General features: G+C 38.8%; 1 protein-coding gene across 1 annotated transcript in view; it reads right to left on the bottom strand.

The window, feature by feature from the left end:
• The window catches only part of stx1b (syntaxin 1B), an 83155-nt gene that overhangs the window by 24640 nt on the left and 41483 nt on the right, over nt 1-17032 (bottom strand). The window contains 5 exon segments of the mRNA XM_034233996.1: nt 6454-6477; nt 6480-6500; nt 6503-6526; nt 10635-10734; nt 11018-11092. Coding sequence (XP_034089887.1) covers nt 6454-6477; nt 6480-6500; nt 6503-6526; nt 10635-10734; nt 11018-11092 — 244 coding nt within the window.

The following is a 17032-nucleotide window of genomic DNA, read 5'->3' on the forward strand; positions in this document are numbered from 1 at the left end:
CAGTCGATTAAAATATTTAATCGCGATTAATCGCATGATTGTCCATAGTTAATCGCGATTAATCGCAAATTAATCGCACATTTTTGATCTGTTCTAAATGTACCTTAGAGGAATATTTTTCAAGTTTTTAATACTCTTATCAACATATGAGTGGACAAATATGCTTTATGCTAATGTTTATTATCATTTGAACAATGACAAATATTCTCATGAATATTAAACACAACAACCTCTGGACATTACAAATATTCGCCTCAATTCAACCTGGAACCTCTCTCATACAATAATACAATACAGCTGTGTGTGTGTGTGTGTGTGTGTGTGTGTGTGTGTGTGTGTGTGTGTGTGTGTGTGTGTGTGTGTGTGTGTGTGTGTGTGTGTGTGTGTGTGTGTGTGTGTGTGTGATGGATCGTTGGAGCTATGTGCAACTCAAGGCATATGCTTGAACGGGAGCTGCCTGGACGCTGCAATCATGTTGCGCACTATCCGTGCTGAGTGTGCTGACTTCTCGTACAATGTCCCACTGTCTGGCTTCCTGCATAAAGTAAAGTGCTCGGCGCAGTTGTGGTGAAATGTCGCTCCTCTGTTTTCATTTAAACAGCTCCTTATATCCGTTAGCGCAACTAGCTAGCACCAGATGCTAACAACAACAATACACGTAAGGTATCTCGCTCGCTCGGGCCACACATACACACACCCTCCCGGTCCTCCTGATGGCCAGTCGGTGCCTGCCGGTGAGCGTGGAAGTGTGGTCTTTCACAAGCGGGAGGCAGGAGCGGCGCTGTCAGCATCAGCTTGTAGATGGTATTTTAAACTCGATGCGCTCTGAAACTATGGGGCGGCCGAGGAAAAAAAATACACATGCGTTAATCGCGTTAAAATAATTAGTGGCGTTCATTTTTTTTTGCGTTAACGTGTTATTAACGCGTTAACTTGACAGCCCTAATATATATATAAAATATATTTTAAGATCATGTTTAATCATCTGATTCGTCTGTATATTGCTGTTTTAGTCTGTGTTCTTCTAATTAGTGTCTACAGTGTGTGCCTATTGACCTGCTTAGAGCCATGTGGGACAACACCCGATCATGCCCCTCCCTCTCACTGTCTAAGTGAACGGTGACTGTAAAAACTACACTGCGCATGCTCAGAGTATTGTCCTATTTAATGTGTGTGGCAAAAAATAATGACCATAGGGGCATAGAGCTGCCATCCCCACCATACGTCATCTCACATCATTCAGAGCTGATTGGCTGTAAGTACGTGTGCCGCGAAAAGTGTGGTGTGTGAAGAGGAGACGAGAGACACGTCCTAAAACCAGGAAGTAAGCTGCGCATGGATTCCCTCCACAAAAAAGCAATGAGATTTCTCCATAGGATTTTAGAAAATAGCTCAAAATAAGATCTGTGGGAAACGTAGCTGTTAGATAAATGCACGTTTTGTTCAGCCGGATAATATCCACATGTCTACCCCACTTTTATAATTTTCGAATCATAAATTTATCGATTAGATTTATGATAGACTTTTGAAACTACAAGAACATAAGGAGGACTTTTACAAAAAAGTAATAGAGGTTTTTGTCCAGAAGGATAGGCAAATGGACTTCATCTTCAAGTCAAGGTAAGACCGCAATTTTATTGAAAATGGGATCTTACTAAGAGAGAACAATCCAATATTGAAATGATAAAATTGAATTTTTTGGGTATCCTTTTGTTGAACTGTCTGTTTAAAATTAATTGAAGCATCAGACAAAAAAAGCTTTTGAAAATAATATTATATTTTGATTTAGGTCAAAATATAGTCAGTGGCAGTGCCTCACCAGCCATGAACCTCACTGCAGAAGCTTATAGACATCTAAGAGTTTTGTGCCCCACCACTTTTATACATATAGAAACACCACTGCAAAGACAACATGCTAACGTGAAGCTAATAGCTAACGTCTAACCCTATCGTCTATTCCTTGACCTCTGAGTGAACGTCACGGGGTTAAGGAATAGTGGATAGGAGAATTCAAAAGGATTTAGGAGAAGAGACTGCGGTACTTTAGAGAATCCGAATGCACTTTCACTATCCGACGTGTTTATGATGAGCCAGCGGACGTCATAAATGTGCGTCTGCTGCTGTGGGGAAACTATGGAAACTACAGTTTTCTATACAGCGGACTACAACATGGATGTTTAATAAGAACGAGGGACTACTGTAAACTCATCTAGAGACTCTGCACCGTGCTCTGATGCTGTTGTTTTATGCTTTATGAACGGGGACAACAGAGAAACATATTCTTCATGACCAAAGTTGGAATTGAAATAAAAAAGGAAAGTGAAACTTATGCTCGTCACCCTCTCCCTCCGGTCCACATTAATACAAATGATCCCAATACGTATGATTGTATGAACTATGAAAATATCTTAAAATCAATACAGATGTATTTATTATAAACGTTAGTCCTTAACATCTATCACTGTGTATATCACCATTCAAACATCTTTTAAAAGTTGAACAAACCCCATGCAGCTCAGTAAACACTGTGAAATGTTGACTTTATTTGATCATTTCAGTAAAAACTAACGTTCATATTTCTCTTTTTGATTATAATACTGATGAACGTTCAAAACAAAGCACTTTGGCAACTTACCACATACGTTTAAAAATGCTTAATAAGCACCGTAACTTTCATGATATCATTTATCGGTCATCGTTTGTTTCTGTGAACGGCCGACTGTTGAGTGATAGCAAATGCTGCGGCCGCAAGGCATTGTGGGGCAGCATTTTCTCCTCTCCTTTCATCAAGGGAGGTCCAGTGGTTCCTAAGCTAAAGGAGGTTATAAAGGAAGTTTGAAACATCCTTTCCTATCATCTAGAGAATTCGAACGGCACTTATCATGGCTGCCACTGAGGGACTTCCGGGCATACTTGCCAACCCTCCCGATTTTCGCGGGAGACTCCCGATTTCATTGCCCTCTCCGGTTTCCTCCCGGGGTCATATTTCTCCCGCATTTCTCCCGATTTCTGAACAAATCAGATTTACTCAGGACTGTTTCCACTCGGACTACAGCTACACCATTGTTTGGTTTCCATGGTAGCGCGTCTCTTTAGTAGCGCGCACAACTGAAAGTCTGAGAGGGTGAGGAAGATACAGGTCCAGCCCACACATATGCTCCATCAAGGATGGTGCTACAGGCCGCAAGGCAGTGCACTTACAACTACAATAAGCATGTTAGTTAATGTTAATCCAATACAGCTCCGGCGATCCACGAGCACTTTAGTAACAGGGGTATAAGGCATGCTACAATGGGTGATCTGTTTGGTATTTTGAGCAAAACGCTTCGCTTTGTATCGATATATGGCCCTATAATATATTGTTCAAATAAAGCATAATAGGTGAGCTTTAAGTTAACGTTCCTATGTAAAGCTAGGGTGCGTCAGCTGACGGCTTTTCAGGAACAAGACCCCTACAGGAAACATGCTTCTGTGTGTGTGTGTGTTTGTGTATGTGTGTGTGTGAGACAGAACAATAACACTTAGGCCTCGTGGGGACTCCAATTATAGCTTATCTGCACCATCGCTGCTATTTTCAGACTGCATATGTACAGTCTGAGTGTGTGTGTGTGTGTGTGTGTGTGTGTGTGTGTGTGTGTGTGTGTGTGTGGTGTGTGTGTGGTGTGTGCGTGGTGTGTGTGTGTGTGCAAACCTCTGGCTGTTCACATTAAAGCAGTGATGCCCTTGAACCTTCAGAACGAACTGACACTGTGTGGGTGCGGTGTGTGTGTGTGTGTGTGTGTGTGTGTGTGTGTGTGTGTGTGTGTGTGTGTGAGGCTGTCCCAATGATTAAAGCTTGATAAATCACCACCACTGTGTCTGAATATTTCCGTCTTCTGCTGCTGCTGAAGGTCGCCACTGAATACCGTAAATCCTCTAATACAGCTTAATGCAAATAATGTCAGAGTTCCCGAGGAAAGTAAAGCAACATGAAGATTTAACCCTTGTATCGGTGTTCATATTTGTGTTACTCAGCCAGTGTTCGTGGGTCTGGTGGACCCGCTGCCTTTTTGGGCTTCAATTCAACACAATCAAACTATTTTATGTTTAAAATACTCAACAGATGTTTACTTCATCTCAATTACAAGCAATATAAACAGCATATATGGTTAATGTTTGCCCTTTTACATTTGTTAGATCACATGAATGAATTAAAGTGCTGCTTGTTTAGTAGTGGCTGGTCCTTTGGCTCGTCTTTTTGTTGTATCTAGCTGATGCTCAATCTCATCCTCAGACTCAGAATTCTCAGAAATGTGATCCTCACATTCTGGAACCTCTTCCTCTTCCTACATCATCATCAAATGGTTCTCTGTCTTCCAGAATCATTTGCAAGGCCCTCTGAGCAGAGAATCTTTTGGCCATCTTGATCAGCTGTGACCCAAAACTGACCCAAACTGACCCAAACTGGCGAAGCTATATTTATTGTGTCTTGACCCAAATTTGCAGCTTGGATAGAGTGTGAACAAAATAAAGATTGGTTCCCGCAAAACATAATGCGGGAATGTGAGAGCAGACAGGTGTCCGTGGTTGAATTTATCAACAATGTTGCAACCTTGTGCGGGCATGGCAGGGGCAGAAACACAAAAGTCTCACACACACAACACACACACACACACACACACACACAACACACACACACACACACACACACACACCCCCTCCCCCCCTCTCATGCCATGCAGACTTAAATCAGGACGTTGACCTCAGGTGTCAGTGTTTCTGATGCCAGCACAGTGACTGTGTGTTTCTGCATGCATAAATACACAGTGTGTGTTGTGTGTGTGTTAGCAGTAGAGCACGCCAGCAGCGAGCCACGTTACCCACAATCCTCTGGGATCTCTGGCTCTAACCCTGAGTCCATCTGTGCTGTGTGACCGCTCACCAACACTAACCTCACCTTCACTTCTCTAAAAGCTGGAATTGAACTCGAACATCACACAGTTAATGAATGTCTTCTTAGAGAGTGAGAACCTCAGACCTCTTATGAGCACATGAATGCACCACAGGCTTCATTTACACACAGTGAGATGAATGGATGCATTTTTACACAGTGGATTCAACTGAGTGTGCTTAATGTGTTTTATTTTGACTCAGGGACGATATGGTTGTTATTCTTTCCAATATTAATCACAGTTTATTTGCATGGCACATTATTACATTAATATAATGATATAATATTATAGATTGATAGTGACAAAAAATAAATAAAAATCTTAATTTGAATAAATTACATTCTATTTTGTATTCTATTTTATAAATTCAATTTTGCTTTTGTCATTTTTATGAAAAAAAATGTATTTGATAATATTAACAATATACATATTTTTATACTTCTATTTTGCATATGTATGTATATATTTCAATAAAATGAAATATATTTCATTAAAAATACAATACAATATTTTAATAAACATGGAATATAATAAAATATAAAATAATAAATAAATTATAATATATTAAATAACAATATATTAATGAATATATATATATAAAAAAAACTATACATATTTAAACTAGATAATATATAATATTTTATGTATATATTTTACTGCAGACTACACAGACTAGACACATATAAGAGACGAGTGACATCAAACCATCCTGACACGCACACACACATTCACGCACGCACGCACGAACGCACGCACGCACGCACACACACACACACACACACACACACATTCACGCACGCACGCACGCACGCACAGCACACCACACACCACACACACACACACACACACACCAACCACACACACAGCACACACACCACACACACACACACACACACACACACACACACATCCCAACCAACCAACCACACACACACACACACACACAGAAGGCCCAGACAGGTGGCGCAGGACCTACAATCTCCACACTTTTGTTTTTTTAACACCCTGTATGTAATGTAAATGTGTAGGGGGGGGGGGGGGGGGGGGGTACAGTGGGTGGTCATTGTTGTCATGTTCTTATATATGTTTCTTCACAGAAAAATGAGCCCAAGGGCATTGAGTGTGGGTTTGAAAAGAGAATGTAATCATATCATTTTCTTTAGCTAAGGTCCCCACAGACCCGAATACCATACAAGGGTTCAACTCTGGGGCTAAAGACAAGGGTCTGCAATGTTTTACAGCTCAAGGACCCCCTACTAAATATACATGAATAACATGTAAATGGATATTTAACTGCGTCTACAATAAATGTTGTGTTGCACAAACTCAGAACTGTATCTGATGTTTGAGTACATGTGACTCGTGCTGTTAACACTGAAGAACACCCAGATCTGATTGAAATATGCACAAGCAAACTAGACTAAGATCCCGGCCTCTTCCGGACAGTTTATACTCATCAGCTGCACACAAAGTCGGTATAACTGTATTACAAAAAAAGAAATGTTTCCGGATAGTTTCATACCTTTTAATTTTGAGCGAACTTTATGGCTGTCTTCTTGATGTCAGCTTGAGGTCCTCCAGCTCCTGCTTGGTCTCTGCAAACACAAAAATAGAAAGATTAAAAAAAAGTATCCTTTCACAATAAAAGTCCCCTTGGCTTATAGTAACAAACGTTCTCTTATTGTAATGCAGTTTGTGCTGCATGTCTGCTAATATTATAATCATTGTTATGATCATAATATTCAGTGTTATTATTAATGCATATCTTTTTTACAATAATATCATAATATGTATTAATGTTATATTTAAAATAATATATTATATATTTATATTATAATATTAAGTATAATGCAGTTATTATTTTGAACTGTACCTTTAAGAGTCTCTACCATTTTGATTGATTTATTTTGATTTTGATTTAGATCTCCACTTATGTAACTCTGTCTGTCACAAGAAGAAGAAGAAGAAGAAGAAGAAGAAGAAGAAGAAGAAGAAGAAGAAGAAGAAGAAGAAGAAGAAGAAGAAGAAGAAGAAGAAGAAGAAGGTGGTTGATGATGTGTGTGCAGAAACAGTAACATCACATGTGTGTGTGTGCATGTTGTGGTGTGTGTGTGTGTGTGTGTGTGTGTGTGTGTGTGTGTGTGTGTGTGTGTGTGTGTGTGTGTGTGTGTGTGTGTGTTTGTGTGTGTGTGTGTGTGTGCTGCAGCAGTCAGATTTACGAGCGCTGCAGTGCGCCCCCCCCCCCCCCCCGCTCTCTGTCTGACCGCCTCCTCCGCTCTATTGGCACGAGAGGCTCAAGCTCTAACCTGATACGGAAGAGAATAACAATGAAAACATTGGGAAACGTTTTTTTTACAAATGTCATTTTTGTAACCACGTTTTTATTAATTTGTTAACCTTGTTCAACAAAGAAAAAACAATGCTATCACGTTTTAATTTTTTTTACCTCAAAAAGATATGATATGCAGCAGTGCGAATAAACAACAATAGCTGAATTTAGAACTGGCTGAACAAGAATATGAAATAAAATACTTCCAAATGCACCATTCTGAATAAGCACTATTTTTACTTTAGAAACAAATGTTAATTCGACTGATAATTCTTTACTTACACTGAAATAACTTAAGATTCAGCACAACCCCTTCTGTCCCTGGCGGGCTTTTAATTTGAAAAATGTTCTCACCAGCTTTTATTTTGTAGTATTTTGCTAGCATATGTCTTTCCTCCTTACTCTTTTTTGGAAATATTTAAATTGTGTTTAATCAAACTCGCAGCAGCAGGTTAAGATTTGATTGGTGGAACGTCTTCTTTAATGAATGAGTGTTAACGAGGCAGATAATGATCACACACACAATCGCACACACACGCACACACACACACACACACACACACCACACACACACACACACACACACACACACACACACACTAAAGCCTTTATGAATGGCTGCGGTTTTCAGAAGCAGAGGCTACATCTGTACTCCTCCTCTCACTACACTCAATCCTGCATTATTCAGGGCGTGTTGTGAGGCTGAGAGCGCTGACCCAGAAATCAGGGGGAGAAGAAGAAGAAGAGGATAAAGCGACGTGTTTTCACCAGAGGGAAGAAGAGGGAGAGAGATATCTCTGTGTTCAAATATCTCACTTTGAAGGCACGGTATTATGGGATGCATTCACTTCATCGCATTTCGCTTAATTTCTCATCAAATCAGATTGATTTTTCATCTAACTGAAGAATCAATTTGTATTAAACTATAACTACTACTATCTTTATCAACATTAAAATAAAATCAGTATTTCAACTTTGAATAAATGTTGTTTTAAAAAATTCTAGAGACAAGTTGTATTTTTAACTCTTGAGAATTGTTCTATATAAAATATTTAAATGTTCTATTTAGCCTGGATATATTTATCATTGAATGATTAGGTTATACATTTTTCAAATGATGGATACATCTAAGTTTCATTGCTGTTAAACTGCTGTCAATGGAACTTCCTGCCAATATCTTCACGATAAAAGAACATATGAAACATTTTGTTGCCATAAATATTTGTGTTCTACTTTATTTTATTTTTATTTTACTCTATTTATTATTTTTGTTACATTTAATTTTGTAGTTCGTGTTTTTTTCAAATCTGTAATACTTTTTTCCTCTACTGATACAAATGGGTTTTGTGACATTGGGCTATCAAATTAAAATCTGTTCTGATTTGATTAAAGACAACAATCAATTAGAAGTTAAGATAATAGATAGATAATATCACCAGGAATGGGTTTTTAAAGAATATTTATTATTTTGTACATGTTTTTTTGTATGCTTTCAAACCAGGCGTGTATTGTGCTCAGAGGATGAATAAAATTGAAATTGAAAACATCCTTTATAAATTGGATGCTACATGTAAAGAAAGAGTAGAAGAAGAGTAGTTACAGGCAGATGTCACTCACATGTCCCCTGAGGTTTACCTCCCATCCTCTCAGGGTCACTGCATGCACTTTAAATACTGCAGACGAGACTTCACAGCTGCATGCAACACCACAGGGCGGGGGGGGGGGGGGGCGGGTATCAACAGGGAGGTATAAAGGAATAAAAGGGGGAATGGAGGGGAAATCAAGAAGGGACACATATATTTTGGAAGGGTGGAAACAGAAAAAGAAAAAAAATCATCATTTGTCATGCAACAACTGAAAACACCAACATGCAGAAGTAACAGACAACTGAAATAAATGAAACAAAATGGTGTTGACACAGAGCTGCACAACATTACAAGGTTATTGTTTACCCAGAAACATATTTTTACTTTGATTTATTTATTGATCAGTTTATGTTTTCTGCTCATTTTATTTTCCAAAATAAATGCTGCTTCAAAGCCTTTTCACTGACAGTTGAAATCATATCTTTTTTTAATAAAATGAATTTATATTCAAATTACCGATAAAATACAAGTGAGCTTTTAAAGCCAAGCATATTCAGTAGCCGCCCCTTGTGGAATTATATATTTATGCATTCTTACAAACCATGTGTATGGAAGACTAGGACTCATATATTTCACATAAATAAACATTTTGAATTATTTTTGAGAAAAAGGGGACGGAGCATTCCGGAATGTTTTGGGGGACATTTTTTTAAATATTTTGTTTAAAAGAATTGCCGAAATGTTGAAGAATTGTGATGGATTTCATAATTTTTTTTGTTGTTGTAATATTATGATTTAGAAGTTGTAACCTTTTGAGAAAAATGCTTACTATTTTGAGAATAAAGTTATATATATATATTTTATTTTAAAAAACCTGCTTATTGTGAGAAAGTCGAAAATCCCACTATAAAATGAGAAGGTGGAATATTATATGAAATACAGATCCTTTACAACGTCCTTTAGATCCTCCTTTAATGTTTATTCTGGATTAGAGATAACGGTTAGTTGAAATAAAGGATTAAATATGATATTCAAATAATATACATATATAAAGGGTTAAATTAATAAAAACGATAATGCCAGACAGCAAAGGCTCTCCAGTGAAACCTGACCTTTACATATTAGCCTACTGACATTACTGCTGAGTCATGAGGGCGACTGCAAGCTGCAACATCTACACTCTGCTGCAACAGCTCCATGAACCAACACAAATATATTCATTGAATCATATGGAGCTGGGGATATTCCAGTGCTGCCAGATCAATCCATAAAATGCTACAATCAACATTTATATTGTTAAATATGGGTCCATGTGGCCTTGGGGGTGGGGGGGGTTGCTCCTAGGTTTTTTCTTTTTCGTATTTTTTCTTTTGTTAATATCTGAAGCTAAAAGATTGTAGATAATCTCAAGATAAAAGCTTGAACTATTGGAAAAAGTCTCAATATTGTGAAAATAGTATTTTTAAATGTTTTATTTAAAGCATAACTAAGATAATAGTTTGAATATTTTGAGGAATAAATCAGAATATAAAACATTTTTAGAATAAAGGCGCCAACAATTCCAAGTTAAAAGCATGTATAGAAAAGGAGTCCCAATATTTTAAGGAAATATTTGGAACATTTTATCAAAAGTATAGTGTTTATTATAATAGCTCTATGTATTTCTGCATCAATGGCAGCCTGTGTAGATGATATTTCAGAGCAGACACGTGATGTTTTGGAGCTGAGTGTAATTTGCCTTTTTTCTGAGCGTATGAGTAAAAGAGTGAGCATGCAGGTGCGTCTTACTCTCGTCAGGGTTGGGGGCGGCCAGGATGGCGCTGTGCTGCTTCTTCACCTGCTCCACATCCTCTGACAGCTTTTCTATACAGCCTCTGATCTCCTCCACCTGCGCACACACACACACACACACACACACACACACACACACACACACACACACACCACACACACACACACACACACACACACACAACCACACACACACACACACACACACACACACACACACACACATACACACACACACACACGCACACACACACCACACACACTGTATTACACTCTCTACAGAAGCTGAGGTTAAAATTCCATTTGCATTTAAACAGACAAAAGCATGACACTTTGAAATTAAAAGGCCAAAATAAAAGCTGGGTGTGTGTATGTCTCACCTGTTCGAAGAACTCATCCATGAAATGGTCCCTGTCGACCTGCACCACTTCCTCATCATCATCGCTGTCCTTAGCCTGCAGACCCACAGGAAATACACTCGTTAATATTAAGCTGATTCATGTTTCAGACACATGGATGTACAAGGGTTATGAAGCACTAGTTCACATTTCAGACACACAGGAGGTACACAAGTTATTATTATCATGATTCATGTTTTAGACACAGGAAAAACATGAATAAAGTAAAGCTGAGTCATGTTTCAGACGGTAACATACAGACGTTAAAACCTGTTAAGCCCCAAGGACCCCCTCGGCGGGTCCTTTTTTTTTTTGTTCACGACACTGTGTCTCAGGGGATCTTCATATTTAAGAACCTATTAATGTGTAATACCAGATTAATGAGAATAATCTCAGCTAACTGACGATACAAATCATTTTTACCAAAACAAAACACAAGTCTCATAAGAAGCATCTAAATGACCCCTGAGCGAAAAATGCTAACCTATTACTGCACAGATAATCACTCCTAGCTCCCTTGTTACTTATCCTAGGTGCACAGCCAACACATCCTTTATGATCGCAAGGAGACACAGAATCTAACGGTGCCCACTTCAACACTGAAAGATACAAACTCGTGATGTTATCAACAAAAACGTACATCAAAACAAGTGGCACTAGGTAGCCCACAACGCTAACATGGCTTACCTTCGTCTTTGTCTGGTCTAAACTGGTCTTCAATGGCATTACAACGATAAAAACGATGCTGTAGTTAATCCATAGGTTAATACAATGTGTCTGTGTCCCCTTTGAAATGTTCTGATAACCCATAAGCAATAAAACAGCTTTTCCGTTGCTTGATATCAGAGCAGCAATATTTCTCCCCTCTGCTGCAAGATAGCATGCGCAGAGACGCCACCTTTTTTTAACATGAGTGTGTGCGGGACGATTTCCCTTGGATTCTATTGGCTCTAACGGTCAGAAAGAGATGTCACATGTCGAAATCGAACAAGGGGGGCCAGAGATATGGAAAATCCACCCAAATGGCCCCAGAAGAGGGTTTCTTTTGCTAAATCTGTCTAAAAAGGTCAAATGTCACTTGTTTTGCATCAATCTTGATACAGGGTACTTATTATATGTTGTACTTTGGATTCCTAAAGCTTTTAGTCTACTAACCCATCATCCAAGGTTAGTTTTCACTATAAGTACAAAATATATGTTGGACGGACACTATAATTTACAGTTTTTCACCATGTTCAATCTGGATTTTCTTTAAAATAAAACACATGTATATTGATTCTGACCTTTCTACATCCAACTCACAGGTTTATCATTACTTTAAGAAAAAAGATTATTAATTTAACCCTTTTAGAAGGGAAGATATGGTCATTTGTTCTGGGAATGTCATTTTCGAGCCTGAAACCTGAAAAACAGGCTTGGGGCCTAACAGGTTTTTAAAGTAACACTGAATCATGTTATCAAGTTAAAGTAATGGTGAGTCATATTTCAGACACACAAAAATCATGCGTAAAGTAACGCTGAGCAGTAGCGTGGCGTGGGGAAAAATGTAGGGGAAGCCCATTTTTTGGGTCGGGGGGTGGTCAATAACGTAACCAGATGAGTGATTACAGCGCCCGGTATCATTTTACACACATTTGTATCACACAGATGCAGGACTTGCACACGCCTGTTATCTAACCGACAGGTCCGCACGCACTCTCCAGCTGAAACTCTCCTTATTAATTTAAGCATTTTACTTATTAATGTATGCAGACAATCACACAATCTATGTGATTTTTGGATTTACCGTGCCTCTCAATTGCCCGTGACAGGTTGGCAAGGTCGATTAATCCTGAAGTTGCCCAAGGATTGTTCAGGGAGCACGAATCCTTGTCAAAAAGAAGACATGTCCAGCAAATTAGACGCTGAAGTTTAGCGCTTCCAGTTAGCCACTCCGTGCGGACATAATTGTCCTCATTGAACGTCCGATTCTCTCCCTTTTTCCTCTGCGTACACACAGCTCGAGTGCGGGCATTTGCCTGTCATCTGATTTAATTTTTAGTTGCTGCTGTAGCGGAAGTTTAGTAAAGTTATGTTTGATTAAGTACGCCAAATCTCCACCCTCCATAATGCTTAATTTGCTTGATAATTTCTAACGGCGGTGATGACAGTTACAGTATTAAAACTGATGTTGATGTGATTTGATTGGATGGCAGTGTCCAATCAAATCGCCAGCCGCCAGCCGCCTCTGAAGGGAAGCAAGAGGCGGCTAGCTTCCCTTGGCATGGCCCTGACCAATCACAGGTTGGCAGGGGCATCACGTGGGCCTCATCTGATTGGTCAATCCCTCCATTTTTTTTCACCAAGGGAAGCTAGATTCGGCTGGCCTCCTCTCGCAACAGTGAGTGCAATCTACTGTTTCACCATAACATCTAGAGGGGCGCTGTTTGTTTCACTCTTTGTAAAATACTCAATGAGAATGGGGGAGAGCCGGGCCGGCAGCAACACACAGCAAAGGAGAATTATCGAAACAAAACAAAGTGTTTTTATTTATTTAAATTATAACTACAATCCGAAAAAACAGGGGAAGCCTGGCTTCCCTTGGCCTCCGGGAGAAAACGCCACTGACGCTGAGTCATGTTTCTGACAGGAAGTAAACAAGCTAAGTAACGCTGAGTCATGTTTCGGGCACAACCAGCATTATCATTCAAGGGCTTCATTTCCACACAAAAACTATTCTCACATCTTCCATCATTTCAGATGTTTCAATTTTTCCAACAGTAACCGTAACTCTGTTTACGAGAGTTGCAACATCCTGAGCTTAAAACTTTAATAAAAATGTACCTTTAAAAAAAAAAATAATAATAATATTCAATGTTATTTGATTATTGTTCACAGTGGAGTCACGATGGAAACACAATGTTTTCTTGAGGAAATGTACAGTAACACATGAGACAGACAGGCAGCAGGTGAGGCAGACTAAAGCCATCCCTGGATGAGTAAACAGTTTCCAATTACACTGATTGGATTTCTATTGTTGTTAACAGAGACGAGTGTTTACAGTGAGAGAGTGTGTGTGCTTGCAGATAATGAAAAGCTCTTCAGTTCAGGATCAATGTCCTTATTGTTATACTATCAATAGCAGAGAGAAACGGATTAGTATCAAACATTACAGACGTATATGTTCTTATCGTGTCAAAACATATGTTACTAAATACAAATGAAGTTTGGAAAACAAACTGAACATTTGGGCAACAAAAAAGTATCCAACCATCTGATTGGCTGAAATTGTCTGAGGATGTAATAATGTCTAAATGTGGTGATGTGTAGCATCTAAGCTAGTATGCAGGCTTGGGGAGTAACGGATTACATGTAACGAGATTACGTTGAACAAAAAGGGAACTGTATTCGATTATAATTACATTATAAAAAAGAAGTAATCAGATTACTGTTACATTTTTCCAAAAATAGAGATTACTAGCAGGTTTACAGTGTTCCATGGCATATATCATAGGTAGTCGAACTAAATGCATTTTCTTTATGGTTTATATTTAGGCTACTTCTTCTTTGTTCTAAATACATTTATTTTTTAATGCAGAGTGGACACCTGATTTATTATCAAAAATACAGTCTGTGCTTTTGATTAATGTATTAAAGGTCCCATGTCATGGCCATTTCTACTGATCATACTTCCATTGTTGAGGTCTACTAGAATAAATATATATTGTGCAATGTTCCAAACTCACATTGGTTTCTCATACAGCATCTCTGTAAAGTATGTGTATTCACTCTCTGTCCTAAACGGCTTGTTGGAGCTTTTGTTGATATGTGTGGTTTATGCTACAATGTGCACCAATATGTGTAAAAGAGGTTTGCAGACATCAAGTATGAATACACGTTTTATTATTGGTGATGGTGATTTTATGATTTGCTTAGGGCTGCTTATCCTCCAGGACTTTTTCAAGGCTGCAAACAGAAGGAGAGCGTTTGATGTTAGTTTAGTGGTTCTGTCCTGGAGAGATGATCATTTTACAAAATACAGTTACTCAATTACATCTTCGCAAATCAGTTATGAGTCTTCAAACAAATCACGCTCAATTTAAGGCGGGGCCTCTCATATGACGCACACCTGCACACTTGCTTGTCTGTTCCATTCTTAATTCTCCGAATGCTAGGAGGGATTCTTGCCTAGCCTCTGAAGGACCTGACTCGGAATACATGTCCTACCAAGGAAGCGCCCTCGACATTGAGAACACCAGTGTTTAGCTGAGGGTGTTACCCCAGGCTGCTAGAGGACCCTTTACACAAAAGGAGTCTGAGTCAGTATACATTATTTTCCCTTTTCAGCGGCCGGTGAGTCACTTCCTTTCTGGATATTTTTCTTCTTTTGCTAAATTATGTTTCCCTTGGATTATACTTTTTTGCTGTCTTTTGTGGAGTTACATTAGACTTGTTGGACTGGATTATACAGCAGGTTTAAGAAGAATGGATTTCGGGACAAGGCCTTAGAGCAGGGGTGTCCAAACTTTTTTCACCAGCCACATACATACAAATATACGAAGGGCTGGGCCACTCACTAGAGGTGAGGTGTATTGCCTCATAAGTTAAGTTATAAATCAGCCAAATCAATCAAATGTAGGTAAATTATGCTTGTTACTTGAATATGCTTTATGAAAACAAACAGCCTAAATCACAGCTAGGGATCATTTATCTTGTTGGCAGCTCATTCCTTAAAACAGGAGCCTCAGATTGCACATAATAAGAGGAAATAGGAAGGTGTATTTCAAGCTTGCTATGTAAATACGTTATTGGGCTTTTTTCTTATCAACTTTTCATTCATGAATACTACTGTGTATACCGCATTTGGCCCCCAGGCTGTAGTGTAGACACCCCTGCCTTGGAACCTTAAAGACACATTACTCATTACTTGTATTTTGTGTTGGTGCTTACGTTGGAGTTGTCTGAACGTCTTTTGTTAAATTAACTGTTTCTGAGACTGTCAAGGTTTTTAGTTTGGGTGGGAAATGTATTATTTAGGACACACTGATATTATTATCAGCCCCTCTCTTTGCCTTATTAAAGAACCACAGTAGCTCCTGATCCTTTTAGTGGTAGCTAGGCTTCAAATATAAAGTCATTGTTACACTAGCATATTAGCATATTAGCAAAGGAGCACCTGGAGATGTTGCTTGGTGCTCATCCTTAAAATGAAATAAACCGTAACTTTTGAGGGGGTCTGGACTTTATTTGCCAGACACACGGCACTGAACACACAGAGGTGAACACAGAACACACATGCAGAGGTGAACACAGAACACACATGCAGAGGTGAACACAGAACACACATGCAGAGGTGAACACAGAACACACATGCAGAGGTGCACACAGAACACACATGCAGAGGTGAACACACGACAACATTAGCACGACCAGTAATCCTACAAGCTGTCATCACTACCCTCCTGACTGTTCTCCTCACTGTCTTCCTCTCTGTCAGACATGGTAGCTGATGATGTAGGCCTACTACTTTCTCTCTGGTTGAGTCTGCGATTAGATTCTTGCATCCACAAGTCAACAGCTGGGTTTGGGTCGAAAGTCTCTGTTGTCATCTTAGACAAGTGGATGTAATCAAATAAGTATGTGAACATAACCAATAACCTACCATAGCCAATAACAAATGAATGTAACTTATTTTATTTATGTTGTTCATTCATATCTTATTTTACCTTAACATTTATTTATGCATATTTTTTTATCTCCAGTTTTAAATGACATTTTTGGTTACTGTCATATTGAAATGATTTCAAACCTGTTTATCCCAATACTTATAAAGGAGTGACTTGGAAATGTGTTTACATAAATTGTGATCAAAACGTTTGAGACCCACTGAGATAACTTAGACTAAAGTGAACTATCTAAACACTCAGAGTCCTTTACCTCACTGAGCTGTAGTATCAGCTTCTCAGTCTGACTGGAGAGGACTCTCCCTCCACATTATTGTAGAAACATCTTCTTCTT

This window comes from Gymnodraco acuticeps, unplaced genomic scaffold (assembly GCF_902827175.1).
Source record: "Gymnodraco acuticeps unplaced genomic scaffold, fGymAcu1.1, whole genome shotgun sequence".
Taxonomy (NCBI): Eukaryota; Metazoa; Chordata; class Actinopteri; order Perciformes; family Bathydraconidae; genus Gymnodraco; species Gymnodraco acuticeps.